The sequence below is a fragment of the Dermacentor andersoni genome, chromosome 1, assembly GCF_023375885.2.
Source record: "Dermacentor andersoni chromosome 1, qqDerAnde1_hic_scaffold, whole genome shotgun sequence".
In the NCBI taxonomy this organism is placed as follows: Eukaryota; Metazoa; Arthropoda; class Arachnida; order Ixodida; family Ixodidae; genus Dermacentor; species Dermacentor andersoni.
Window position 1 is genome coordinate 43825695 of NC_092814.1, and position 27320 is coordinate 43853014.

A 27320-nucleotide genomic window follows, 5' to 3' on the forward strand; every position below is an offset into this window, starting at 1 on the left:
GTTCGCGCTTGTGTCGTAGCTTTCAGAAAGAGGTTGTGTCGTAGTTTCCAGCGTATCTCACGGGCTCAAGACAGGTAACGTTGTCGCAACGGTGTGACTGCAGCTTTTAAAGAATAATTTTTGCGCCGGTCTAAAGGCGCACCATTGACTAATTGTGCCAAAAAAATTTAACAGCTGCGAGAGCTAGCGGACATTAGCGAAAAGACGTGATACGGCTCTCGAAGTGATTGGCCCCGCTGTTCTTCGGCGCCGCTAGCGTAAATTTAAGTTAACCTAAACAAGCCAAATGCCCAAATCGTTCCAAACGTCATGGGCCTGTAAAACAACAGCCAGCGCGAGCAGCGCCTCTTCGATACAACAGCCTCCGAAAGAAACAAAATAGCTTGACCGGTCCTTTTCTGTATATGGCAGCGCGAGGGACTGTTTCAAACGCAGTACGAGTCACGTGTCACGTTAAACGCAGCTGCAGCGTAACAGCTGCTGAACGATCTCAGCGCATCGAAAAAGCATTTTCTTCTGTTGAAAAGGCGCAAGCAAAAAAAAAAAAAAAAAAAAGACATTCTGGTTTCAACTTTCTTCTGCCAGATGGCGCCGCCTTTTCGTTACTGAGCTTGATAGCCATGACCACCACTCCATTTCAAAGGGACTCTTTAAATGCTGCGGGCCCGTTCGCTCATAGAATATATCCGTGCATTTATTTACGCATGTCATAATGCTCTACTTAGAGGTTTCACACATTTTACTCCTAACACTAATTATATATGTCTAAGTGAGTACTGAGTAATTTCACCCATTGTTTCGTGCCGTTCGCGCAAAGAATACGATCGAGCCAAGTGTCAGTCAACACAGAACCCCGTTGCTTTATTTGCTGAACTATTTATGCGTTGTGGGTAGGAGAGGGAACACGTTTAAGATAGCTTTCGAGGGCATGTCCGTTGATACCATCGTGAGTGGGCATGCGCAGTAATGCCGAGTTGAACATGATGCGCATGTCTTTATAGAACACGATACACCCATGAATCAGCTCTTTGTATTTTATAGTTTGTATTAATTGCATTATATGCCGAGCCGAAATTCACTCTAAAATAAACAAAACACTTACGCGACACAAGTACATGCGCCTTGTTTAATAAACATCAATTAGGCATTTGAAGCAACGTCCCGCAAACCCCAAGTGGCGGAAACGTTTGCCCCTTCAAAACTAGCTTTTCTGCAACATTATTCTTAATGCGGTGAAGCTGCTTGCGACCTGCTCCTGTGGAAACTGCGTAGCGAAGAAACGGTGGTCCTTGTTTTCAAGCTTTCTGTCGCTCAGCGAAATAAAGGTTTTTTTTTTTGATGATGATGTTTGAGGTTTAATGGCGCAAGGGCCAGGTATGGCCAAAGAGTGCCATGCTATTTTGTTTCTTTTTTTTTTTAGGAAAAAGGAAGGGCCTGGCCGCCAAAGAGCCGACCTCGGGACCAGGGGCGTAGCCAGGGGGGGGGCTTATGGGGCTTCAGCCCCCCCCGAAATTTTTTCGTGCTGTCATGCGCCGCCGACCAAAACAACTCCCGGCGCTGAAAATCATGCTCGATTTTGTCCAGAATGTCCTTAATTCACGCTCGAAAAGACATTTTGGCGCAAACATTGCGAAATCGGGCTGGATTTCGTAGAAACGCCCATGCATCGGGAGTCACATATCGTAACGCAAGGAGCCCCACCGAGCACAAAATTTCAAGGGCGTTTTGATGGCGAGCGGGCTCGTCTCGGCATCTCGCAGAGGCCGCGGAATCTACGGAGCGCTTGGATTTCAATTCTGAAACTTTGTGGGTATAAAGTTCTCATAACGTTTTGATGCGAAAGGTGCGTTGACATTTCTAAAGTCGTGCTTTAGATTTTCAATTCCGGAACTTTGTGGGTTTAATGCTGTTGTAAGCATTTGACGCCAAAGGTGCATCGACTTTTCTAAAGCCGCACATCGGGCCATACAACGAGACGAGCCAAATCAACATACTATCAGACAAGTTGACAAAGCACGCAGCGAGGTCCGATGAGACAAAGCGTTGTGGTGGTTCATTTGTGCCGTCAGGTCACAGAAAAGAGTATGAAAATTTTTTTTTCACATGCGCCAAAGCATCCATGTCAAGACACTAAAGCCACCATTGTAACTAAGTTCTTATTTATTTTTCTACCTACAATTTTATTCGCGACGATACATTGAGCCTTTTTATTTATGTATGTATTTATTTATTTTTTTGTTCTCGCAACCCGCGGGCTGCCGATCCAGCCAGAGCGCATGCGTTTTTCTCGTGCTGCATCGACAACCGCGCGGCGCACTTGGATGCGCGTTCGTTTTTGTCTGGCCGACTGCATTTTCGCCTGGCAGAGCTTTAGGCGCTTTCTGGCTAGCAGATGAGAAAAAGAAACAATGCACTCGTCGCCAGCACTGCGGGGACTCGACGGATTGCAACGCGTTGGCTTGAGCACAACCTCTCCGTAAAATTTTGTCTCGCCGGTGTAGGATACCGAGCAGTATGCGTATGGTTTTCTGTGGACCAAGCGTCACACGTTTTCTTCGATATTCCTTCGGTAGCCACACTAGGTGCCCAAAGTAGGCATTCGATTGTAGCCCCAACATGCTTTCCTTTGCGTTATTCTATTTCGCTGCCCCCCGACCGACAAAAGAAAAAAAGAAGACATTGTTGCGGCGCAGCGAATTGTCGCATGGTGAAAGTTCGATTTTGTTACTGCTTTTGCGGAAAGTAATGGGCCACGGGACGCTTCAGTTGCAGGATACTATTATATTATTGCAATAGTAGCTATATGAAGACTCCAGGCACATTCCTGCCGTTGCCCTCATGTTCCATATCAATAAAGGCCAAGGGCGATAACATCGTGACCGCGCGCCGCATGCTCTATGTGCGAGTGAAAGCGTGGGGGGGGGGAAGGGGGAGGGGGTGAGCCGACGATAGTGGCTGTCATGTGTGCGCAAGGGAGAAAAGCTGGGAGGAAGCGCGCCGCCTTCCGTCGCACGCGATACATTTTGGGAGTGCAGGGAGGGCGGGGGGTGCTGTGATCTGTGAATCCGTGGTTGCGCAACCTGTTTATTTGCCTTGTTTGACGCATTATATATAGTGACTTTTTCTTAGGTACGTAGATTTATTGGAGACTTATACGTATATTTTACATCTTGTTGCGAGGTTTTGTGTATATGCGCAGTGAACTTTGTTTCCAGTGACAATTTTTTGCCCTGTATCAAGCTGTATCTTCACATTTGTATATTCCATTGTATCTTCGCATTTCTAGTGTACGAAGGCGAATCAAATGAAAGTGAGGCAACCCGCCCCGCGCAATAATGGTTCGGTTCATTATTTTCGAGGCATGCGCGTAGCACATATGCATCTCATTTACAAGTGACATGCAGAGGTGAGGTTAAATGTTCCTTAATGCTCTCATACACTAGGTTGAACATGGTTGCGTGACATAATGGACACTCCAAAAGTTGAACAGCTTGGTGTCGTGAGGTTTTTGACAAATGAAGGTGTTTCCCAAAAAGAAATTATTCGCCGTATGGCTGCCGTATGCGTTGAACATTGCGTTTCATTGGCCACTGTGAAGCGTTGTAGCAAACTGTTCAAAGAAGGACATGAAAGTTACAACGACGATCCATGGCCGGGACAAAGCCACCGTGTGATCCCCCCCAACCCAATCGAAAATGCCGTGGTTGCTCAGTGGCTATAGGTGTTGGGCTGCTGAGAACGAGGCCGCGGGATCGAATCCCGGTCACGGCGGCTGCATTTCGATGGCGGCGAAATGCGAAAGCACCCGTGTACTTAGATTTAAGTGCACGTCAAAGAACCCCAGATGAGGGTGACGACTTTTTGTCTGCAATTGTGACCGGGAATGACTCATGGTGCCGCTACTAGTAGCCTGAAACATTACGGCAAAGCTTACAGTGGAAACAATTGAATTCACCACTCCCAAGGAAACCAAAGGCCGTCATTTCTGCCGGAAAAGTGTTGACTTCTTTTTAGGTCGTTAGGGGCCATTATTGATCGAATTTTCTAAACCTGCGAGAGACTCTAAATCGTTTCAGATATTGTGAAAGGTCGGATCGGCTGCGTGTCGCAATCAAGAACAAACGACGTGGAAAATTGAGCATTGGGAACATCTTGCTTCACGGCATTGCCCGTTCCCACGTCGCTGTTGTGGTTAATACAAAACTGGCAAAGTTCAAGTGGGAAACGCTGCAACATCCCCCATGCAGCCCAGACCTGTTGCCTTGCGTCTTCCACATTTCATACAATTTGAAAAAAAAAACTGCTCAAGGGAACCAGATTCGTGTCGGAAGATGACGTGTAGTCATTTAAAGATTTTTGAGGCAGCAACCCAAGGAATTTTATGAGACGGGAATTACGCGACTCGTTAGTAGGACAAGTGTCTAAATAATCATGGTGACTACTTTTAAATAAAGTACCCCGTTTGTCATATATTCACATTGGCTCACTTTCATTTGACTCGCCGTCGTATATTTTGCAGAACTCCTGCTTTATATATGTGCTCTCTGTTGCGACTGTAATTTCGGAGCAATTACTCGCAGTACACGACCGGTGACAGCTGCTCCTGCGCAATACTTTCTAACAAAGGACAGCGTCATTGAGATTTTCCCCTGGTCGTTGCATATGTACGAAAATGTAAACAAGGTTGTTGAATCACAGATATATAAATATATATATATTGATCCCTCGACTAATTCTATAATGAAGAGGCCGAGCTGCAAAAGTGAGCCCCCCACGAACGAAATTTCTGGCTACGCCACTGCTCGGGACCACTCCACCTCGAGGAAGAAGAGAGCACTAGTGCCCTCCCCCATAGAGCAGCCCTTTTTTCTGCCGCAAGGCTTCGCCTATCAAATGCAGAAGTAAAGACATCTGAAAAAAAAAAAAAAAAGGTTTGGCTGTAGGAGCGGCATAGTCATATTGTCGAGTTCCGGGGCTACTGTGGTAGTTGCTCAGAAGGAGTGCATGCTGGGCCAGTTATCCCATACTGAAGAAATAGAGCGTGCTACAGACGGACGGACAAGCAAAAAGCGATGAGAAAGGCGTTTTGTCATGTTTCGTCGGCGCCCTTGTCGTCGCCTCCTTTTCTTTACCCCTTGTAAGTCGCACTGCGTTTTTTCAGTGCAATAGTGATGTAACTTTTGCGCAACGGGGGTGGCCTAGAAGCACTCAGAACTGTTTTAATTTATTCAATCATTGCCTGATTGTGCTTTACGTCCCAAAGCTCAGCGGCAGGATTATAGTGACTCCATGTCGAGAGCTCTGGATTAAGTTTAGTCACGTTGGCTTCTTTCACGTGCACCCTAGTACATATAAGCAAACGAGCAAGAGCATTTTGTACTCCGGTTGCAAGACCAATTCTGAACAGGCTTGAGCCAATCCAGATCAAGCTCTTTGCAAATACAGGACTGCAAACCCGTATTAAGCGTGAAATGCTTTTAGCACCAGTTGTCGGCGACTTTCAAGTGAGCTTGAAGCCAAAAGCCAAAGCCGTTATCCAGGCAAGTTGTGAGAACAAAAGGAGATAATTCGGACAATCAGTCAAAACTTAAGAAACTACGGTCTCTGGCCCTCAACCCTTTGTACAGGACCGCATTACATACGCTAGCTACTGCCCAGACAAGTTAAAAAAATATTGCTTCCGAGTTCTCCCTAATCTCTAGTGCGCTGCAGTTTTATTTGTCATTTCCAATGGGGGGGGGGGGGGGGGGGTTCGACGCTCAAAAGGCAGATACAGGGCACCAAACACTTCATTGTCATCTTTTAGCAGTGAGACGGTTGCCTGTGTTGAACGCCAGCGGTCCGTGAGTTCCGCGGCGCGAGTTTTGCGCCACCTTGAGAGATCACGCCACGCTGCGTGGCGCCTCCTTTAGGCAATTTGCTTCCTCTAGCTGGGCAGTGCGCTCTGTCTCCCTGGCGTTTTAGGCAACTTGTCGTGCCGCCTTCAGCCAGTTTTCTTCTTCTAGCTGGGTAGCGTCCATATATATCAGTGCACAGTATGGCATAGTGCGGTGTGGTGGGGTGGGGTGTACCGCTGCGAACACGCACTACACTCATTTTAAGATTGTGGCTAGTATCATTTCCAACCAATCTGCGTAACTGTAATGCAATTTCGGTTACGTGCCATATACATTGACCAATTGCATTTCCTCCCCTTAATATCAACTAGAATATCGGCTACCTCCCGCTTGTTCTCTAATTCACACCGCTGTCTTCCGGTTAAGCCTATAATTAGCCTTAATGTTGGGCCTATCATTTTTTTTTGTTCCATCACTGATTGCACGGTCCCTAACTTGTCAAACGTCTTTGTTACCCTCTAAGTTTCTGCATCATATGCTAGCACCTGTAGAGTGCAATCATGTACACTTTTCTTTTTTTCAAGGATGGCGGTAAGCTGCCGGTCATGACTCGGTAATGCCTACGACTGTATGTGCTTCAACCCATTTTTATTCTTCTGTAAATTTCCTCCTCATGATCAGGGTTTCCTGTGACTAATTGATCTAAATAACCATTCCCTTGCACACATTCTAAGGGGCTGACTGTCAATTACGAATTTTCGTTCTCTTGCCAAGCTGTTGCACCTTACCTTAGTTTCTTGCACATTAATCAGCAGGCCTACTTTTACATTTTGAAGGCTAATGTATTCACTCATTCGTTGTAAGTTATGCTCATTTCTGAACATGACAATGTGATATGAAAACCACAGGTCACTGGAACGCTCTCCCGTGATCCTCACTCTTAAACGTTCCCAGTATAGCAACTCCAATACTTCTAAGCATGCATTAAGTAGCATTGGAGAGATTGTCTCCTTGCCTGAGCCTTCCATTGACCGGTATTATTAACTAGGGTTGCAATGGAATATATAGGTAATTGCTAATATAGTTCACGTATGCTTCCTGTACTACTTGACTGCGCATTGCCTCCATGACTGCCAGTATCTATACTGAATTAAACGCCTTTTATAAATATGAAAGCTACACAGAGAGGTTGGTTCTACTCCGCAGATTTCTCAATTTCCTGATTGATGACAGGGATGTGATCCAATGTTGAATCCTGAAGCCATTCTGTTCTCCGGGTTGACTGAAGTCAAGTGATGTCCTGATTCTATTAGAAATTACCTTGGTGAATATTTTGTACAATACGCCAGGCACGCCAAGCATGCTTAGTGTCAATTATTACATTATTCTTCATCAGCGACCCCCTCCCCCCGGTTATTCGAGAGCACCTCGATTCTTGGTCACTCCCCTGCAGAAGGCGAACGCCATTATTTAAAGAACACCCAACCAAACACGATGGTACCCAGTGTGAGAGAATGCTGCTGCTGCAGTAAATTTGTTAAGCCGAAGGAATCGCTGAAGTCTGTTTTTTTTTTTTAAATATTTATTTCGCTACTGGTTGTCTAGGTTGCTCGGTGGGTCTTCATAGTAGTAACATGCTTGGAACTGTTGCAGTGGTGAGAGGCATAACCTGAAACTTGGATCACGCACTTTTATTTCCCAGAGAATGCGTACAGGAATGACTTAATTATATCAGTTTATTCAGTTAAATACGCGCGAACCGACCTGCGTATTTCGCGCTTTTCCGAGAGGTGTCACCAAGTTGTTTGGATTGGGAAGCTCCTTAGCGTGTCGTCACTGAGCTTTTAGCTTCGATATAGCCGCAATATCGAACGGCAACGGGCCTAGAGTCACTCATGCAGCTCTGCCCACGATAGGAATAGGAGGCGAGTCAAGTCTGAACATTGTCGATACATAACGTAAACACGTAACGTGTTATTATTGTATGTCTGGCCTTGAACTCTATTAAGGTATGACTCAGGCGACAACAATCAGAGGTGTCTCCATGTGTCATTCGGGGTGACGCACCAGCGTACATCCCAATCCAGGTAACTGCGAAGCTCAGAGGAAACAAGTTTTGCTAGCTTTCGTGCTCCTAAAATTTTCACGGTACGATTTTCTAAAGATTGTTTATCTGACGCCCGGACATCAAGCTTTACAAAATAAAGAACTACGAAATAATTCGATTGAAAGGGCTGTTAACATGAATAAAATGAGCTGATGATAGTAGCCGCGAATATGCCACGATCAACCAGACACACGTGACGCGTTGAAAGGTTATGCGCACTCTTAGGTCTCAAATGGTACCTGTGCGTGCAAGGGCACCTCGCCTACTCGAGATAACTGAAAAAAAAAAAGACCAACTACTCTTTGCAATAGCAACTTTGTTTTCTGCTGTAATACAGCGCGCGATGAGCGGCGTCGACAGCTTGCCGGCGAGTTTCGGAAGCGTGGTAGAGACCATGTGAACTAGGGCAGGCCGGCACACGGTAGACATGGCTTTGATTACAGAATGGAAAAGAAGACACCTTCATTTCTTAGTCGGCACGTACTGTTTTTATAAAACGTCCACGGTCCACTCCCGCCAGAACGTTAGTTGCCAAGCATAATAATCTTAGAACACGTTTGAACAGAATAAGTTTAATGTGCGTGCACGAGAAAATAGTCAACTTCATCCATTCGCAGTAGTTGACCGGCTCGAATACGCACATTTCTTTCATATCCCAGTTTGATCATGGGTGCCGAGTTCCGAGTTCGCCGCCTAGCGCTCACTGGGAACAAAACCTTCCAAACACGCGATGGCATCAAGTCCTTTCTGTTTATGCTGCAATATAAAGCAGACGCTTCTCTGCTATCTCAGCGGTGGTGTCCACGAAGTCCCCACGACTGAAGATGTACTTCATGCTTGCTTCCGAAAGTTATTTTTGCAGCCGAATACAGCAGAGTGGTTGCCCGTTGACCTTGAGTCACCTGATATCGTAGAAATACAAGACAGAATAGGTTAGAATCGTACTAATTTGCAAAATAAACCCCTACCTTTCCAAGCTGCCGCAGTGAGAAAACGAAATCCGCACATACCAGTGCGAGGAGGAAAGCGGAGCGGCGCGCTGGTTCGAGGCTACGTTGCTCCTCGCCGACAAAACAGTCTGTAGCAATGCTGAACCGCCGTTGGGTTCTGCTATTTGAAGCACAAGGCGTATGCGATTACAATTCTGTCAATTCGTTCACTATGTTTTTCTCATCTCTTATTTTTCTAGGGCTAGAATGAGGTCAGTTGCCAACTGAAATGTCGATAGAGATGTCAACAGCGACATTATTCCTTGAAATTGCAAAATAATCGTCAGACAGTTACGACTCGTAGGCGCACCTGCGAATTTCTTTTGTGAATAAATATTTTCTGATGCATGGCAGGAAACAACGCACATGGGCGAAAAGGAAGGACACACAACAGTTCCGTGTGTGTATTTGTTCGTCCGTGTGAGGTCGCGCTCTTTTCCGCCATGTGTCTGTACCAACTCGCCCAGATGTCAGCTCTCTCTCTCTCTCTCTTTCACACACACACACGCACACACACACATATATATATATATATATATATATATATATATATATATGTATATATATATTAGTCATATCATAAGAAGCCAACAAACACTGACACCAAGGACACCATAGGGGAAATCACTTGTGCTTAATAAATAAAAATGAAGAAACCATAAATTAATGGAAATTAAAGTGGATGAAAAAACAACTTGCCGCAGGTGGGAACCGAACCCACAACCTTCGCATTTCGCGTGCGATGCTCTACCAATTGAGCTACAGCGGCGTTGTTTCCCATCCACTTTCTTGGGTATTTATGTGTCCTAGTAGAACCCTGGTTGTGGGTTCGGTTCCCACCTGCGGCAAGTTGTTTTTTCATCCACTTTAATTTACTTTAATTTATCGTTTCTTTATTTTCATTTATTAAGCACAAGTAATTTCCCCTATGTGTCAGTGTTGGCTTCTTATGATATGACTAATAAAAATCGGGCCCCTCTGCTAACCCCCTTTCTTCTCATATATATATATATATATATATATATATATATATAGAGAGAGAGAGAGAGGATAGGGAGGGAGGTCAACCAGATGCGAGTTTCCGGTTCACTACCTTGCATTGGGGTGAGGGAGAGGGGGAGAACAGGAACAAAAATTAACAGGAAGGGCATTCCAATTAGAGACTTTCAGACCGGCCGGTGGATATCATGAAGATAAGTAGCGCTTGCACGGCATTCTGATGCAATATTGAGACCCGCAGATGTGGTAAAATTCTTTCTTCCGACAGAGTCCGGTCTTCCAACTAATTGAGCACGACAGGAAGCGATTGTCTCTGCGCACTGTACTGCGCACACTGGCAGAGAACGTGATGGATGGTTTCCTCTTCGCAGCAATCTCCGCAGGCTGCGATGTCGGCAATCTCTATGCGGAACGGTAAATGCGGCGCCCAGCCATAACCTACACAAAAGGGTGGCGTCTCTTCGGAAAGTCTTGGTGGAAGTCGAAGGCTTAATGTGGGATCTAGGGTGTATAATCGGGCATGCATGAAATGTGGTTCATTCCACTCAAATGTGGTGCATTGGCGTGCAAGTATGCGGAGCATCCTTGCAGCATCTGTCCTAGACAGCGGAATTGATAGGCGGTGGTCTTCTACAAGGAATAACTGAGCAGCTCATTCATTGCCGCCAATAATACCACAGCGACTTGGTAGCCACTGAAACGTGACTGCGTGTTTTCTCAGTCATGTTGTGTATGGCCTCTGTAATCTCGAACACCAACTGCTCATGCGGAGTGCCATAAGGCTGACTGTAAGCATTGCAGTTCCGTCTTCTAATTGCAGAAAATTGACTATTGGTGTAATATAATTAAGTGGAATACGACTCCAAGCACTGCGAGTTCTGCTGCCGTCGACATTATCAGGTACGCAAGACATTCTATACTTGATAGTGGTGGATTTTGCTGGAATGACGACAGCTATGGTAGAGATGTTCGATAGGACGGAGCCGTAGGTGTATGTGTGTGTGTAGTTCCGGTACTTCTCGTGTAACAGGAGTAAAGTGAAAGAGCCGGTGATGACGTGCCTGCTTCTTTTCGGACTGCAAGTATTTTCGGGTTGGTCTTTGGCTGAATGAGGCACCAAGGAGTAGTCGAAGGTCTCGCGGCAATTGTGAAGTAAGATGGTTAGACTCACGATGTGCGGATACCATTCAGCAGAACGAGACACGTGGTCTCTCCCTAAGTAAAGCGGCTAGATCGTGGCGAGGAGTCAGGGCAAGATGCCTTACGTGCACCCTTAGCGCTCCAACTACGTTGCTAGTCTTGATTGTGAGTCTCGATGTGAATCTTCAGCGATTGCAATAGTTGCCGCCATCGACTCACTTCTGAGAAGACCTATACAAATCCGGACAGCCTGGGCCTGACAACTTTGTATAATATGTAGGCGTGTTTTAGTTGCCTTGGTCAATGCTGGCGAGCTATACAGCAGAAAGCTGAGTTGAGTTGAGTTGAGTTGCGTGGTTGTAGTCTACTGGTGGGATTAGCCTTGCAGTTGCTGCAGGCAATTGTTCCACCGTAGCGACACTTAAAAGAAATAAATCACATAAATCGGACTCGGACCTCACAATTACAAATCGTCACTCCTAAGGTCACCATGTGGAGGCCAAATCCGTGTCCTGCAGGTAATTTAAAAGAAGGCGAGAAACCTCCTTCCCACACAACTGGTTCCCGCGCGGGAAAACGATGTTCTGAAGAGAACTGTGAGGAACTCATGTCTTCTTGAGGGACCCGAATAACTCACTCCTTTCCGCGTAATACAGAGTACAACACATAATGTAATGTTTTATGTCATCGCACACACCACACGTTGAACATAATGGAGACAACGCCAGGCCAATCTTATACTTCCACGCAGGGGTACGAGCAGAGCCCGTGCTAATGCGGAGCAGTAATGTGGCTTGGTTTCTTTTGAGACGCTTGATCACACATGGCTTGTGAGGTGAGCTCCACAAAGAACTGAAGTGGCACAATACCGCTTCTCGGAAGAGTCTCTTGTCCTCTTGAGGCACTTTTCTCAATGGGTTCCCAGACAGCGCTCTATTGGTGAGGCTGTCCGCAATCTCGTTGCCTATGATACCTATGTGCGAGGGCACCCATTGGAAACGTACGGAGTAGCCTTTGATATGGAGATTGTGTACCGAGCGTAGAGAGCTAAGACATAAGGCATCAGTAGGGAGCCCGTGCTCTAACCTTTGAAGGGCAGATTTTGAATCTGTAAGAATGACAACAGGTTGAGGCGTACAAAACCGCAGCTTCTTTAGAGATGCCTCAATGGCAACGCTCTCGGCCGTTGTGGAGGACACGACTGCAGTGAAGCGAACAGACCAATCATGCTTCAAAGAGGGAATGTGAAAAGCAGCTGCACTAGATCATCTGACCTTGTCCACAGAGCCATCTGTAAAACTTTGAAGATGACGTGCATATTCAGACTCAAAATGTTCCAGTACGAGCGAACGCGTTGCCGCCAAGGGAGAACTCCGCTTAGCGCGAACGTGAGGAATAATCAACGAACAATCGAGACTCGCGAACGACCAAGGTGGTTTCAAACTCTTAGTTGGGTGTCTAGCGTCAAGACCCAGGTAACCAAGAGTATTAAGGGCCAAGTACGCTCGGGACTCAGATCTCTTTCGAAGGCGCTGTAGAAGGGCTCACCCGGCTACCGTCTATTTGAGGCGGCCAATTTGCATCAATAACCTTTGTGAAGCGACTAGGCTAAGAGGTCTCGATAGAGACTCATAAAGTGCTGCTTTGTTAGGAGCAGTCTGCGGAACGCCAAGAGCCCTCCTTAGGCCCTTTCTGTGCAAAACCTCAAGTCTTTCCAGCTGTGATCGCGAGGGGGAAATTAAAGGGAGCTGGTACATTATTCAACACGTCACCAGTGCATCGTGCAGCCTGATCATTGAAGAAGGGTGATTTCCCCATTGCTCATATGCAACTCTACGGATCACATTGAGACGCGAAGATAGTGATGTCACAATCGAGTCCACAGCTCGTCGCCACTGTAGACGCTAGTCAATAATGACGCCCAAAAAGCGCTTATGCTTCAATTGACGAAGGCAAGATTGATCAAGGTCTATCTTCAGCCGCGCATACCGTCTTCCTCTACCTGGAAACATGATGAAGCCAGATTTTTCCACCGAGAGAGTCAACCCAACACCTTGAAGGTAATCTTGAACTGAAAGTAATGCCTGTAGAGCTATCAGAGCTAAACGCTTGTGTTGATATCCGGTTAACCAGAGACAAATGTCGTACGCATATATCGACAAATGGACATGCCTGCAATGTTTTGGCTCTTCAGCGAGACCAGCCATACAACATTAAAGAGCGTTGGGGAGAGAACACTTCCCTGAGGTACACCTCGCGATACCGCCCTTTCGGTGCTTATGGTACTTCCTAACCGCACTTGAATTTTACGATCGCTGATAAACGAGTGAATGAATCGCAGAAGATAGCCCTGTACGCCTATGGCCTGCAAATTATTTAGTATTGAGCTCTGAAGGACGCTATTATAAGCCTTTGATACGTCTAGGAAAATAGCTAATGTTGAAAGGCCGAAAGCTCTATGATGTTCAATGTGGCTTATCAAGTCCAAGACGCTATCTTGCGCGCTTAAACCTGTGCGGAATCCAGTCATGCATGTTGGCAGAGCCCTTCTATCTTCAAGCCACCATGATAAACGCTTACTTGTTAGCTTCTCCATGAGCTTAGCCACAAACGGCGTGAGTGATATAGGACGATACGAGGCCAAGTCTGTCATTTCTTTGCCGGGCTTCAGCACTGGGACAACACAAGCCACCTTCCGTGAAGGAGGAACGTCGCTAGTCTCCCACACTCGATTGAGATAGCTTAGGAGCATCTTCCGGTGTTCTAGAGGTAGATTCTGTGTCATCTAGTTGGTAATGCCGTCAGGGCCTGGTGCACATCGACGCCGCAGACTGCTGGGTGCTGTCTGTAGCTCTCGAAGTGTGAACGGGGCGTCCATAACAGACGTAGATGTTGCAGGCAGAGCGCAGGAGTGAATTCCTGAACTTGCACGTACAAATGCATGTGCAAATTTCTCTGCCAAGCACGCGAGAGATTTCTGCTTGCGCAGTGCAAGCGCTTCGAAAGGCTTACTAGGACGAGAATTACCAGCAAGACTCCCAATGACTCGTCAAATTCTCGTCATCGGTGAGAAAACAGTCAAGCTAGCGCAGAAGGACGCCCACTGCGACCTACAGAGCTTGTTCGTATGGCGTCGAATGGCAGAATTAAGCCTATTGAAGGTCGTCTTCAAGGATCTGTCGTCCTTCTTCCGCATCAGTTGTCGCTCCGCCCTTCTGCGCTCTGCGCAAAGGTTCCTGAGTTTTAGATACGGAGTCGGAAATTGACTAGGCAACTTGACCGCCGTGGTAGCAGCCATCTTACCAGAAATCATTTTGTCTATCACATAACCAGGAACACATGCAAGTTGCTCCCTGTATTTGTCCCAATTAACAACATGGCTAATTTTAGAGCCGCGCATATGGAAGTCGGCAGTAGACACTAAAATTGGATAGTGATCACTTCCCATGCGGTCAGGTGCAGCTGACCACTTTGCACGGACATCAGGTGAATGGAAGGTTAGGTCTATAGATGTGGCTGAGGCTGGATGCCGGAAGAAAGTGGGACTTCCATCATTGGCCACGCACAGATCCAAACTGTCGATAACTTCTACAAGTTTGCGTCCGCGGGAGTCTTTGTTCCTACCACCCCAGACAGAGTGATGGGCGTTGAAGTCACCGCAAATCATTCGGGGCGCTGGGCAACGGTCACAAAGCTGCTGGAGAAACAAATCCATTGCTACCTTCTTCCGCGGATACACGTATACGGATGCAACAGGAAGAGTTCGGAAGCCGAGCCGTATCCTCACAGCCGCTACCTCAATACTATCGGTGCAAAGATCGATGACGGTCAGAGCCACATGAGGAATCTCTCTTCGCATTAAAGGGCGGCACTTCCTGCGGGAAATGACTTTATGCTGCAATTCTTGTGGGTGACATAACCAGTCAAATATCTCCCGCTTGGTAGGCCAGCCTCCGAGGGGGCCAATACTGAAACACAAGTTTCTTTCAAAAATAATTTCAGTTCTGCTAATCGAATTATAATCCCAGCGCAGTTCTATTGCATAATAAACGGCACTTTTCGGTTATCTTTAGTTGCACGAGGTTGAAGAAAACTAGCCATATTATAAGGTAAAGTTCGCTGTGAAGGCGGTAATTATGGACTCAAAGGAAAGAACGAGATGTAGAAAGTTCTTCAGGGTGCCAGTCTGCATCGCTTCAACTTATGAACGCAGGACTTCAAACAAAACTCGCAGAAGGTCGGACAGATCCCGATTTTTGAGCTCCATAGTTTGCTGTACGCACTGCCTCACAACTTCAACAAAAGATGCGGACTGGGACCCACTCTTGGCCACTGCAGCTGGTTTCTTCATCTCTTTTGAGGCAAGGGAATGTCCTGCATGTCATCGAGTCTGGCTGTGACCTGGTCGCTGAGGAACTTGGACACTTTTTGCTGAAGCAGATCGAGCAACCGACTCACTCACAGAGGACTTTGCCATTGCTAGGGACAAATCGCTCACTGACGTTGCTTGTTACCACGCCACGAACTTCCGACTCTAACGCAGGGAACTCAACTTCTGACTCTAACGCAGGGAACTCGTCACTTCCTGGTATCGGCTTCTCAGTAGGTTGTGGTTTGGGATCACTAATGAAGGACACTCGACGGTGTAAGGCGCTTACACAGAAGGGGCAGCCACCGAAACTCACTGGATGGTCACCCCTACAATTAGCACAAGAAAAATCTGCCTTGGAGGCTTTGTAATCGCGGGCGTCACCGCATCATTTGCAACGTTGATCTTTGATGCAAACTTTGGCTATATGCCCAAAGCGTTGGCACCTAAAGCCTCGGGGAGGAGTTTCAACGAATTCTTTGACTGCATGCTTCGTAAAACCGAGGTCAATTTTTTCGGGGCGCTCGGTGTTGGGAGCAAACGTTATCACAACAGAGTTAGTAGGTTTCGCTGCCCATTATTTTTCATGAGTCTCCACCCGGCGCATCAGACGTTTCACGTGCAGAACACCTTGCGGTTTCAAGTAGTCAAGAAGGTCGCTTTCCGAATACCGCACTGGTACTCCCCTAATAACATATGTGTGAGTCATGTAGGAGTGGGGCAACCGGGCTTTAACTCTTATGTCACCAATCTGAGAGCACCGGAGAAGAATTTCAACTTGCTCTTCCGTTGGGATATCTAGATGAAGAGCACCTTGCGTTGCGAAGCGACTGCGAATCGGAGCAGATCCCAGCAGTGCTTTAATGGCTTCGAAGAACTTGATAGGGTTCCGCTCTCTCAAATCAACACCTTTCTCTGTTGGCAAAACTACCACTGGGATTCCGACCGTTCTTTGCTTCCGATGACACACCACCTTGAAGCCGTCGCTGTCCACTTCCGCCATATCAGCCACTTCCTCGTCAGGGTCGACGATAGTTGAGTCGACCCCACTGAGCGACGATGACGCACCGGACATCTGATCGTCCTTGATGTCTAGCCATGGCCTAACGCCTTGCGAGGCCATGGCCGCCTCCGCCACACTGGCTTCTTTCGGATGGCGCTGTCCCTTTAAAAATGCCGGCGCCGGAGCAGCCGTACCCTTCCCATAGGGACAGTACCGCCTTAAAGATGCGGCCGTCTTCGAAGGATATAAATAACTTACTTAATGAATAGCAAAACCTATGCAAAAATTACAGAGCTGAGGTGACAACAGACCAGACAGCGTCAGAATACTGAGAAAACGTACCCCATATAATTGCAGCATAGCACTTGCAGACATTCCCCAAGTTTTTCTAGCGAAACACATGACAAGATGACAGATGCCTGTGAACTGCTTTTCATGTACGTTACATGGATCTTCATGACCTGTATCTGTCAGTTATGACGCCTAAGTATTTGTATGACTGCACATTGTGCATCGTTTGCCCATTGATTAATACAGTGTGGTGCGTCATGGGCTTACACGGAAACACCACAAGTGCTCATTTCTCAGGTGAAATTGCCAGGCCTTGACTGCGGAGGTAAATTGTAGTCCAAGTGGCAGCTTTTCGCAGCCTTGCGCGCACCTGTAGGCGTGTTACTCCAGACGCCCAAACGCATATGTCATGCGCGTACATTGATGATTTAACTGTGCTTGGAAGGCGACCAAGGAGACCAATTAGAGCGAGATTGAGCTATGTAAGGCTCAGTATGCCACCTTGGGGGACGCCATAGTAGGTGTAATCTAAAGAAAGTGTGGCCGTCCTTGGTGCTCACAAAGGAAGATCGCATACATAGATAGCCGCATATCCATAAAAACATCCGACTACGAGGATGACGAGGAGCGGCGAGGATGGCTTCGTGTGTAATTTTCTCGTGCACCCCTTTGACGTCAAGGAACAAAGAAGCGTAGAGAGGCTTACATCTTTTTTGCTGATGAACCTAGGTGAACCAGGTCAATCACATTATCAATCGATGAGCACCCATGTCGGAAGCATGCCGTGGCATCTGGGGAGATATTGTGCTATTCCAGGTACCACTACAGGCGTTCGAGGATCATCATCTCCGTCATTTTGCCCACATAGCTTTCCAATGCGATCGGCGATATATGATGAAAGCTCCAACGGCGACTTGCCAGGCTTCAGCAGTGGAACTGCGCCACTGGTCTTCCAGCCTGTGGGAAGTGTACCATCTAGCCAGGATTCATTAAACATTTCTAGTAGAACACTCCTCGCCCGCTCACCCAGATGACAAAGGGCTCCGTAAGAAATTCCGTCAGGTCCTGGTGATGACATACGTCTGCACAAAGCTAGTGGCGCCTTGAGTGCATAGATGGTAAATGGTAGAGCCATGCGAGAATCATGTGGTGAGGGGAAGCTGATGAAAGGTGGTAAATTAGTGGGAGGCTGCGAATTGCCCGGATTTATTCTGCGAAATCTTCCGCGACATGAATATCTGGTCGCTGTTGGAAAAAGGCCAATGCCTTGAACGGGTATACCGCTGTACGGGGATTATCCTGAGACCTCGTACCGTCTTCCATAAGTGCGCCAAGGGCTTACGAGGCTCTAGCAATTCCCATAAAGCAGTCCGCCATTGAAACTCCAGCTTATCTAACCGGTCCTTGATCTTCTTTCGTATGCGTCTAGCAGTCCGTAGATCGTCCATTGAGTTTGTGCGTCGGTATCTACGTTCGGCAAGTCTCTGGATACGATTCATATACCTCTTCGTTATGCTTATGTACCTAAATGGCTTTCCCAGAAGAGCTGATAACGGACAGCCCGTGCTTACGACTCACGTCTAATATTCTCGGTCGTGGAACACGGGTCACTTGGCACAGTGATGCTCAATACCTCTTGGTGGGATTTGAGTTGCGCCATCACGCGTCCGTATTGCCCTCACGTTTAACGCGGGTCACTACTTTCTTTGAACAAGGGCTCATCTGGACATGGCGTTCTTCCGTTTTCACGAAGTACGGTGTGAATCCTCAACAAAGTCTCGCGTTCTTCTTTTTTTCTTTTAATTTGCGCAGACTTTGTGCTTTGAAGTGCAGGGTGTCCCAGCTTACGTTAGCCAAGCTTTTAAGAATGAAAGGTAGAATATACGAGGACGCACCCAAAAAGTATTCTGTCAGCAGTGACGTACCTCACCAGGAGGATTTTTTTTTCATAATTGAACTATCGATAATTAGATTAGATTAATTAACGAACTTATACATTACTGAATTCAGGGCGCGAATTTTGACGGAAAAGTAACGATTGTCCTTTAAAACACCCGATCCAGTTGTTTTCAGTGTACTATGTCTCGCTTAATAATATTTTCCGCGTTGTAAAGAAAACGCGCCAAATACAAATATAGCCGCACGATTACTCGTCCGCGCGTCGCGACACCAGCGGTCCCAGGCGTCACTCGGAAGAATTAACTTCGCTCAATGCCTTTGTCCTCCTCTGTGCCGCTGCGCACCGCATTGGCTTCGCGCTTCGCGCGGAAGAGGCAGCTCGCAGTTCGCGGTGACCAACGTCAATACCATATGCCTCGCCACTTTCACGTGGCCGCCGAGGCAGGCATTGAGCAGAGTTAATTCTCTCACTGCTGACAGAAACCACATTGGTTGCGTCTTCGTATGTGCTATATCTTATTTTTAGGAGCTTGGCTAACATTAGCTGCGACACCCTGTATAGGCAGCATAAAGGCACCGATGGTTTCCTACAGTGGCTGTGAGCACTGTGAGCGACAGCCTTTAAGCTATATGCAGTGTCACACTTCACTCTCGAAGAAAGTGCGTATTTGGCCTGAATAATTAAAAAGAAAGGAAGTCCAAGAAGGAGCAGCAGACAAACATGTGGGGATTTTTCCGGGAAGGTTACTGTCGACAGAAACGGATCTGTCAGCGTAAAATCTCCGATAAAAATTATGCAGATCCAACGCAAAGGTTGGAATCTTATGTGAAAAGAATCTTTAGCAAAGGGTTTATTTAAATGCAGTAAACTGCTCATCTTCTGCACCGTGCTTTGGAGCATGGCAATTATACGTGCCTGCCTGGCCCGACGGAAAGACGCGGAGACCCGCACCACGGGACTCACGCAAGCGCGGATTACACGGCCTCCCCGATCGGCGCAGTTTTCATTAAATCGTCTCCGGAATCGGCCCACTTTTCTAGCGCACTGTCTCCAGGATTAGCCTAGGTGAGAGACTGATCGAGCAGATGCACCAAAGCCCGGGAAAGAAGGCTTTGAAAGTTTCGCTTTAATAAAAGAATTATACGCTTGAAGGCGTATGTTTATTGCAGTGAGAATATTTCTTTACCCTTTGTTGTTTCGTTGCTTATTTCATACGAGAGCAGAACCGACCACCGGCACATTTGCCGGGATAGTGCAGATGGCTATATACAAGTCCACTCGACATACAAGTGCTGTTCTTTGTAAGCTGTTTGGCAAGACAGCAGCAGCAGCACCGTCACCAAAGTCCGGGACGGTTTGCGAAGAAAGCTTCGCTTTAGTAGTTTTCTTCAACCACTACAGTAGGGGCCAGTTTGTGAGCACACATTTGTATTCGCGAATGAGTAACGGCCGAGCTTCGCCCATCGCCGGCTTTGCACCGACTGTCAGGCCACCTGAATTTTCGTTGCCACGCCGGAGTCAGACCACGAAAGCATAACATTTATCCGGTTATACCAGGCTTTACATTGCCTAGCTCAACCGTCTCTGTTTTCTGCAACAGCGTGTACGAACAGAGTCATAAAAATAAAGTACTTACCTAAAGGTTCTTTTTTTTTCTTTTTTCTTGTAACGGTTTTTTTTTTTTTTTGGTTCGTAGTTTCGCAGCCAGAGCCAGCGTATTGGGAAGCGCTCAAACCGCGACCGGCGGGGGCCGGGCCGCAGTGTGGCGAGAGAATCAGGAGGCACGGTGCACCAGCTTAAACTCTGAACTTTAATCACTGGTTAGTGTACACACGGTTAGTGAGTCCATTATGTGGCCAAGCACCTATACACAAAGCTGACAGAGAAGTGTGTTACACTAGGTGCGGAGCGAGCGAAGTTCCCGGCCACGTGGCTCGCGGCAGACCGCCGTCGTCCGCCCGGGCAGAGAAGTAGACCGCTACATACTGCATCTCGGTGCCTTGCCTAATGCCTTGGAGAGCTCCAAGCCAGCTAGCTGCGAACCTATGTAGAGAGAGCGCTATAGAGAGGAGAAACACGAGGGGTGCAAAGAGTCGAGGGGTGGTTAAGGCGGCGGGGTTGTCTTGCACGAAAGAGAGATAGAGAGATAGAGAGACACTAGCACACACACCGCTAACGCTTTACTCGTTGTATCGACCTTTTTTCTTGTTTGTGTGTTGCCAGGATGAACCTGCGGTTATGAGACGTGAGTAGGCGGAACCTGTGCAGGGGAGGGCCAGGGGAGGTGCAGCGGTCGCGAGCCTTCTAGCTGGGCGTCGTTCCCCGGCGATGCAGTGGTGCCAGTTCCCTTACACAACTTCCGTGGCCCGCCCGGGCAGCGCACGCACACCACCACTAAGACGCGAGAGCGCTCCCACTCCCCACGCGCGCGATTCGTTGTTTGGAGCCGTCCCCGGGACGCCGCCCGAGGCGCGCGCCCCCCGAGGCACCCGCCGAGACGCGGCTCCCCAACTTCCGCGCACAGTCGCCTTCGGGACGGCTGACAGGCCTCGCGCATCTCCGCCGCGCTCTTCCGCTCTCGTTTCTGCCTGTCTGTGATGGCAGCGCCCAACGTAGGGAGCAGTCACCATACGGTGAACCTCCATGTTTCTACGCAATGAGTTTGTAGCTGTGCTGCCATTAGAGGGTTACGAGATGCGAGGGCAAAAGAGGGCCTGCTTGTGAATCATCTAGATGACACGCCCTGAATAAGGAAAACAGTGATTCGCGAATATTAAGGCGAGCGTTCGACAGATGAACTTTTCCGCAGGACGATACTGGCGCCTGCTTCCTTCAGACAGTGTTGGAGTCCTGCTGACGCCCGACAGCACCTTGTCTAGAACACTTGCGATCAATTTAGTCAGAATAAGCGCGCTGAGAACTGAGACGCGCCCAAGGGTTAGAGGTTGCCTTTTATTGCGCTCGCGTGAACTTAATTTTGATTTACTATTCAGTAACGCCAGCACAAATGCGCCTTTGTGCAATTTGGCGCATACAAAGCGCTTTAAATAAAGTGCTTCACTTTGCTTTTCTTCTTCTTAGTACTTTTACTCGCTTATATAACATTGCACTAACTTTCGTGCCGTGTGTCACTAGTCTTCCACAGCGCAAGTATATTAAATCTGCTTATTGCCCTCGTTTGTACGGGGGCTACGGTGGAACCGGCCTATCAATCTGTGACAAGGTGGGTGGACGTGCGTTAAACCGAGGCCCCGGCCAAGGCACGTTCAACCACCTCAACCATGGCGGGAGTGAAAAACACGTGTCACCTTGACTAAGGCAGGCCCACTTGTCCTAATCTGGCTGTGCGCTCAAGGCGAAACAGAGCAGCACGTCTTAATCAAGGGCGCCCGGAGCAGTTCGCCCGCTGAAACTGCGCCTCGCCGTTCGTGGGATGTTCTCTTACCGTTGTTCTGTGCGCTTCCCGCAGTTTCCCGCTTAGGAGTCGCTAGAGAGAACGCGCGCTCAGCACACACGTCGAGGCAGACGAGTAAAGCAGCCCCGCTTTTCTTCTTCGCACTACCTTTTATTTCACCACAGTTCGAGGGTGGGAGGGAGCAGAAGAGGGGTGCGCGGCCTGGTCAGCGAGTCCGCGACGGCGGCGTCCGGCTGTTCGGGCGCGCGGCTCTGCTCGCATGACCGTGCGTGCGCCGCCCCGGCGCAAGCGGTTAACGTCCCACTGCATGGGTCCCCCTCTCACTGCTTTGCACATCTAGGCTTTAGAGAGAAAAATAATACATCTACAGGCACTTACACACGCAAGGGAAAAGAAAGGATGCCGGTGGCGAAACGGACCGTTTTGGAAAGAAGCAGCGCTTCGTCGAGCAGCGCAGTTTGATCGTCACTTCGCCTGCGCTCCCTCGACTGAATCGAAGAATGGTCAGCGCTAATTCACTGTTCGAGTTTGCTGCATTTTGCGCACTTGCGTGGAACAAGGCCACTCATAGCAATCATTTTGTAGATTCCAAGTACCTACCGCTTCGTAAGTTTTGTTGTAGCCTTGGGGGCTCGGTCGAGCGTTAGGTTGACTCAGAGATAAAAGGAGACTACTGATAACATTGCTAGCATGACTGGCGCACATTGAATTCCCCCGTTTAGAGCGCAATATGACGAAGAGCCTTAACATCATTAAGCTGGTTAGTACGAATTCTCATTACGCTGCTCCTGATTTTGCTATTTTGTTCACTAATACCAGTGCTGCCATTTCTCACATATTTCGTGACTTGCAAGACTCAACGAACAGTACCGAAGGTGACTGTGATCACTTAAATGTGGGCTACTTTCACTCATGGTAAGTATATCAGCAGCGTATGCATCCTTCTAGGTACCTGGCCAGCACTGGTGTGGTATCGGGAGCTGTGCAGCTTAGAAGCAAGATTTTAATGTACAGGGCCACATAAATAAAGCTGTTCAAGAAAGAAGAATGAGCATAACGCGTCGTCGAATGCTTCTTTATGTGTTTCCGATTCAAGGCCAACCTACCTGATCCTCTCTGAGCTTCCGACGGTGAACGGCCCCTAGCAAGATTAACGCCAGATGCTTCCAAGGCCACGCTCCTTTTTTCTCAAACGGTTCGCTTCAACACGCTGGTACGCAAGGCGCACGCAGGCGTCCGGTTATTGCTGTACAGAGCCAGAAAACTATGTCGCCAGCAGGCAGCAACTCTTAGCATACATATATTGTACAAAGACGCGCTGCAGACCATCTATCTAGCAGACGTTGACTCACGCGTGACCTTTGACGCTTCGCGTAAGCCGAAGCGGCGCGAAAGTAGCTTCGCCACAATTGTGTGTTGGGTTAAGCTCGCACACTGCATCTACGTCGCGTTCCTTCTCGGTATTCAGGAGCGTCCCTTTGAATGCATGCACAAAACAACAGGCGGCGTACGCTCGGTGGCGAGAGGAGGGGAGACGTCGAGAAGCCCAACGGCTTGCGGGTGCCTCGGAAGTGCGCCACGGGACTGCCGATGTGTTGCCGCCCGACTATATTTACTGCCAGCTATGGCGCTACAAGAAACGCGACACAGCGATTCGCGAAAGAAAGAATAAACACAACGCACACCGAAACCAAACACATTTTTTTTTCTTTTATGAAAACGGCCTGTTCCAGCGTAAGTATTTTCCCCCGTTCTTCTTCCTTAGCTAAAGCCCACGTTCTTCTAAAATCCCGTGCACCATTCGCGGGTTGAATTTCGACAGCCGACGTCTGCAGCTGAACTACACTAAAACCAGATCTGCAACCACGGCGGTCATTTTAATGTCGACAACATCAAGAATTGAACCGTTTGTGCCGAAGCCAGAAAGTTGTGTCTTCGGTTCCTTTTTTCCCCTCTCCTCCCCGGCTTTTCCATGTCAGACAAAAGCGGGAAGAAAAAAAAAACAACAACAAACAGACAGCCTAGCTCGTCTATTCAGACAAAAGGCAAAAATTGCACGTCGATACGTCGCTTGAAACATGGCCACTGTTTGATAGACAGTTATTCCCCTCCAAGACGCGAGAGAGTCACATACGTCACAGCAAAACGGTTACACACCGCATTTCGGGGGCGAATACTGCACAACACACAATGGCAGGCAGCCGTACCCCAGAGAGCACAACGATACAGGAGGTTGTCACATATGTACACGAAAAGCTACAAATAGACATAGGCCGAGAAGGGAAAAGGAGGGGGAGGGGTGCGCGGGCTCAGCTGCGGGCGACTCCATCAGGAGGCTCCCGCAGCTCGTCCGCCGCTCGGCCGGCCGCGCGTTCTTCCCCGATTGAGCAACTGTCTGGCGCGCTGTGGTCGGGGCCGTTTCCGGGTCCGAGAACGCCGCTTCCGCCCCGGGCCCACATTCCCTTCCGGCTTCTCGCGGACCGAGGCAAAACTGCGCGCGCATCGTGCCAGCTCTCATTGGACATAAGGCGAAGCGCAACTACTGACGCATGAAGGTGCGTTGGCCAACACCAAGGCCTCACGCGCTTCTATACCTACACCTTTAGACCAATAAAAACTGGCTCGACTCACAAGAAAGCATACACGTCTCGGCGTTAGCCAGAACTTTCGCTGGACGCACTGGCGTCGTGCCAAAAGCGCTGGCAGAAGGCGCCAGTGGCATCCGATGATCGAGCGAGGAACAGGGACTGCACTTCCAGGCCGGCGTCTATACAAGAGATCTTTGGCGGTGGCAGTTCACTTGGTGCAAACAGCACATGGTCTTCGGTCGAAAGTGGTCAGTGCTTACAGCGCCAGAGCGACGTCTGCGCTGCTTTAGGAAAAAAAAAAAAAACATCAATGGCTCATGTGGACCACGCCGAAAACTTGTATAAGACATGCGCGCTGTTCACAGTTTTGCCTTGGGCTCAGAAAAGCCAGGAATGGAGTGTAGTCGCGTACCCGACCACGTGCGGACGTCCCGCACGCCGCGGACCGCACGGCTTCGACGAGTTCGATCGATCTCGTAGGCGCTGAGAAGAATCATGACGCATGTCACCTGTGGTTTGCGACCTTGAGAGAATGTACCGAGCTCCCGCGAGCGCCCTTCATTCTCTCCGAAAACAGGAAAAAGAACGAGAAAGATCCCACGAAAGCTAGCTTGCTGCGCTGATGCCTCGACCTGTGCAGTGGTCGGGGTTCTTGACAACGCCACTCCCTCTGCTAGGGTCCATATAAATTTCATATAAAACACAAGAAGATGCATAAGGAAAGTAGGTATAGAAAACCTCGCCTCGCTACTTGTTTTTATTCATCGCGGTCTACTTGTCGTGAAAAGCACACGCGTTCTTTTTTTCTCCTCAATACTATAGTCCCAATCTGCGGAATTAGACATCGAAGGTTACGCAGGGGACCAGAGAGGGACACGAATTCACAAGGCCCAGCTGCAATCCGCTGGGTTCAACTTGGCTCCTCAAGGCCTTCTAACGTTCGACGCCGAACAACAGCAACATTTCGGCGACTGCAGAGGCCCCGCGGAGGGCGCTAAGGAAAAGCGCCGTGACGCGAACACGTGGTCAGCCGTGCGGCCCGCGGGCCCAGCCGCCGGGCGGTGTAGGGGAAGGCGGCCCGGTTCCGATGAGGGGGGCGCGCTGGGAGGCAGCGCCTTTTGGGGGCCAATGGCCGATTCAGCCTCGCTGCCGAGGGGAAGACGACTGGGGGAACCGGCTGTAGCCGCGTCTCTGCCGGCGCTCGTCCGTTGTACTTTCGTTTTGTATCCTTGGTGGCGTGTCTCCGAGCGCGCCCCCGGCAGGCCGCCGCTGCTGGAAGAGCGCGTGTTTTGCTGGGCGCGAGCCTCTGGGCGAAAAATAGAGTATCCGTTCTAGCAAGCGGCCCGGGGAAGGCGGCCCTGTGCCCTCCCCCGTCCCGTGCGGCCTTGCTCTGCGTCGTCGTCGGTGTTCTGCGGAGGCGGCGCAGCTCTGCGCCCTGCTGCTTGCATAGCTGGAGGCCCGCACTCACTGCAGTACGCACTTGCCTTCGATGCTCGATTTCAGCTCGTTCACCTGCGTCTCGATGGTGTTCCGCAGTCCTGCGACAGACACACACAACAGCTTTTTGTCAAGCTTTCCAAAGACTTCGCTCGCTGGTGGCGAGCGAGGCGGAACTCAACGCGAGAAGGTGCCGCTTCCGCTGTGCTGCAGTTGCCTCGAGTGCGTTGCAAAGAAAGTGCAACCCAGGATAAATATGCAAGGCCCGTTTCGAGTGGGAGGCTAGAAGTTTTAAAATTGGGCGCTCGGTGCGCGTGAGTGACGCTGTGCCAATTAAGCCGCGAAGAAAGTTTTCCTGTTTCCGTTTACATTGCTAAATGAATAAACCGATGCACTTAAACGAGAGAAATCTGCCAGCCAGAACTTGTACCGGCCCTGGTTCTGACATGTCCTGGTTTAAGCCCTATAATATTAAGACCAGATGACCGTGACTACTCCACTGACAGGAGACAACACTATATAGAGCTGACGACGAGGAACTCGCTACCGTATTTACGGACATGCCTCGAATTAATGCTCCTTGATTCCTTCAGTTAAACAAGATACCTCGATGCGCGTGCATCGATAGGCATTGAGGTGCCCTACGGCCAAGACCACCAAGTAGTGTCCCTGTATACGCTCGCAAAGGGAGCATATTTGGGAGCATATACAGGGACACTACCGCCTAGTAGAGGGCAGTACCAGCCCTAGACTGAACTTGTCACCGCCTTCCAACAGCGTTTTTCCGCAGTTGCTGAGCTATGGAGAAAACTTCAATTCACGAAGCGATGATTGCATGGTTGCACTGCTCAGCGCTGCCTTAAGGGTTGTCCTCTCGGCTGAGCATGTGTTCGGAGGCAAGTCGAGGCCAGGTTTCCTCGTTACTCACTTGTGAGATCATCCTGTTCCGCGGCCTCGTTTTCCGCGGCGATCTCCTCGGGTGTCTTTTTTCGCCGATTGAGACTGCCAGCGGCAAAATCATCCACCTCGGCAGGCTTCTCCTCTTCCTTCTTCTTGATGCCGTACTGCATAAAGAGCCAGGGAGGGGAAGAGACATGAATGATCGCTAAGCAGCGTTTGACACTGGCGTTACACTAGCCAACACATAGTATCTACTTCAGTGCTGTCGGGGCAAGTAATACGACAGTAGAAACGACATTCTTGAGTCTTCAAAACGTGAGAATAGTTCTCATGCGGTAATAGTTA

The 27320-nt window shown here is 48.8% G+C and overlaps 1 protein-coding gene across 5 annotated transcripts in view; it reads right to left on the bottom strand.

Annotated features, from left to right (window-relative positions):
- Positions 1-20422: 20422 nt before the first annotated feature.
- cpx (synaptic transmission protein complexin) overlaps positions 20423-27320 on the bottom strand; it is a 594949-nt gene continuing 588051 nt past the window's right edge. For all 5 annotated transcript variants that reach the window (XM_055061411.2, XM_055061410.2, XM_055061412.2 and 2 more), the window contains 2 exons: positions 27004-27139; positions 20423-26176 (listed from right to left, as the gene is read on the bottom strand). In XM_055061411.2, the coding sequence (XP_054917386.1) occupies positions 26103-26176; positions 27004-27139 (210 nt within the window). In that variant the 3' untranslated portion in view covers positions 20423-26102. The remainder of the gene's footprint in view (positions 26177-27003; positions 27140-27320) is intronic.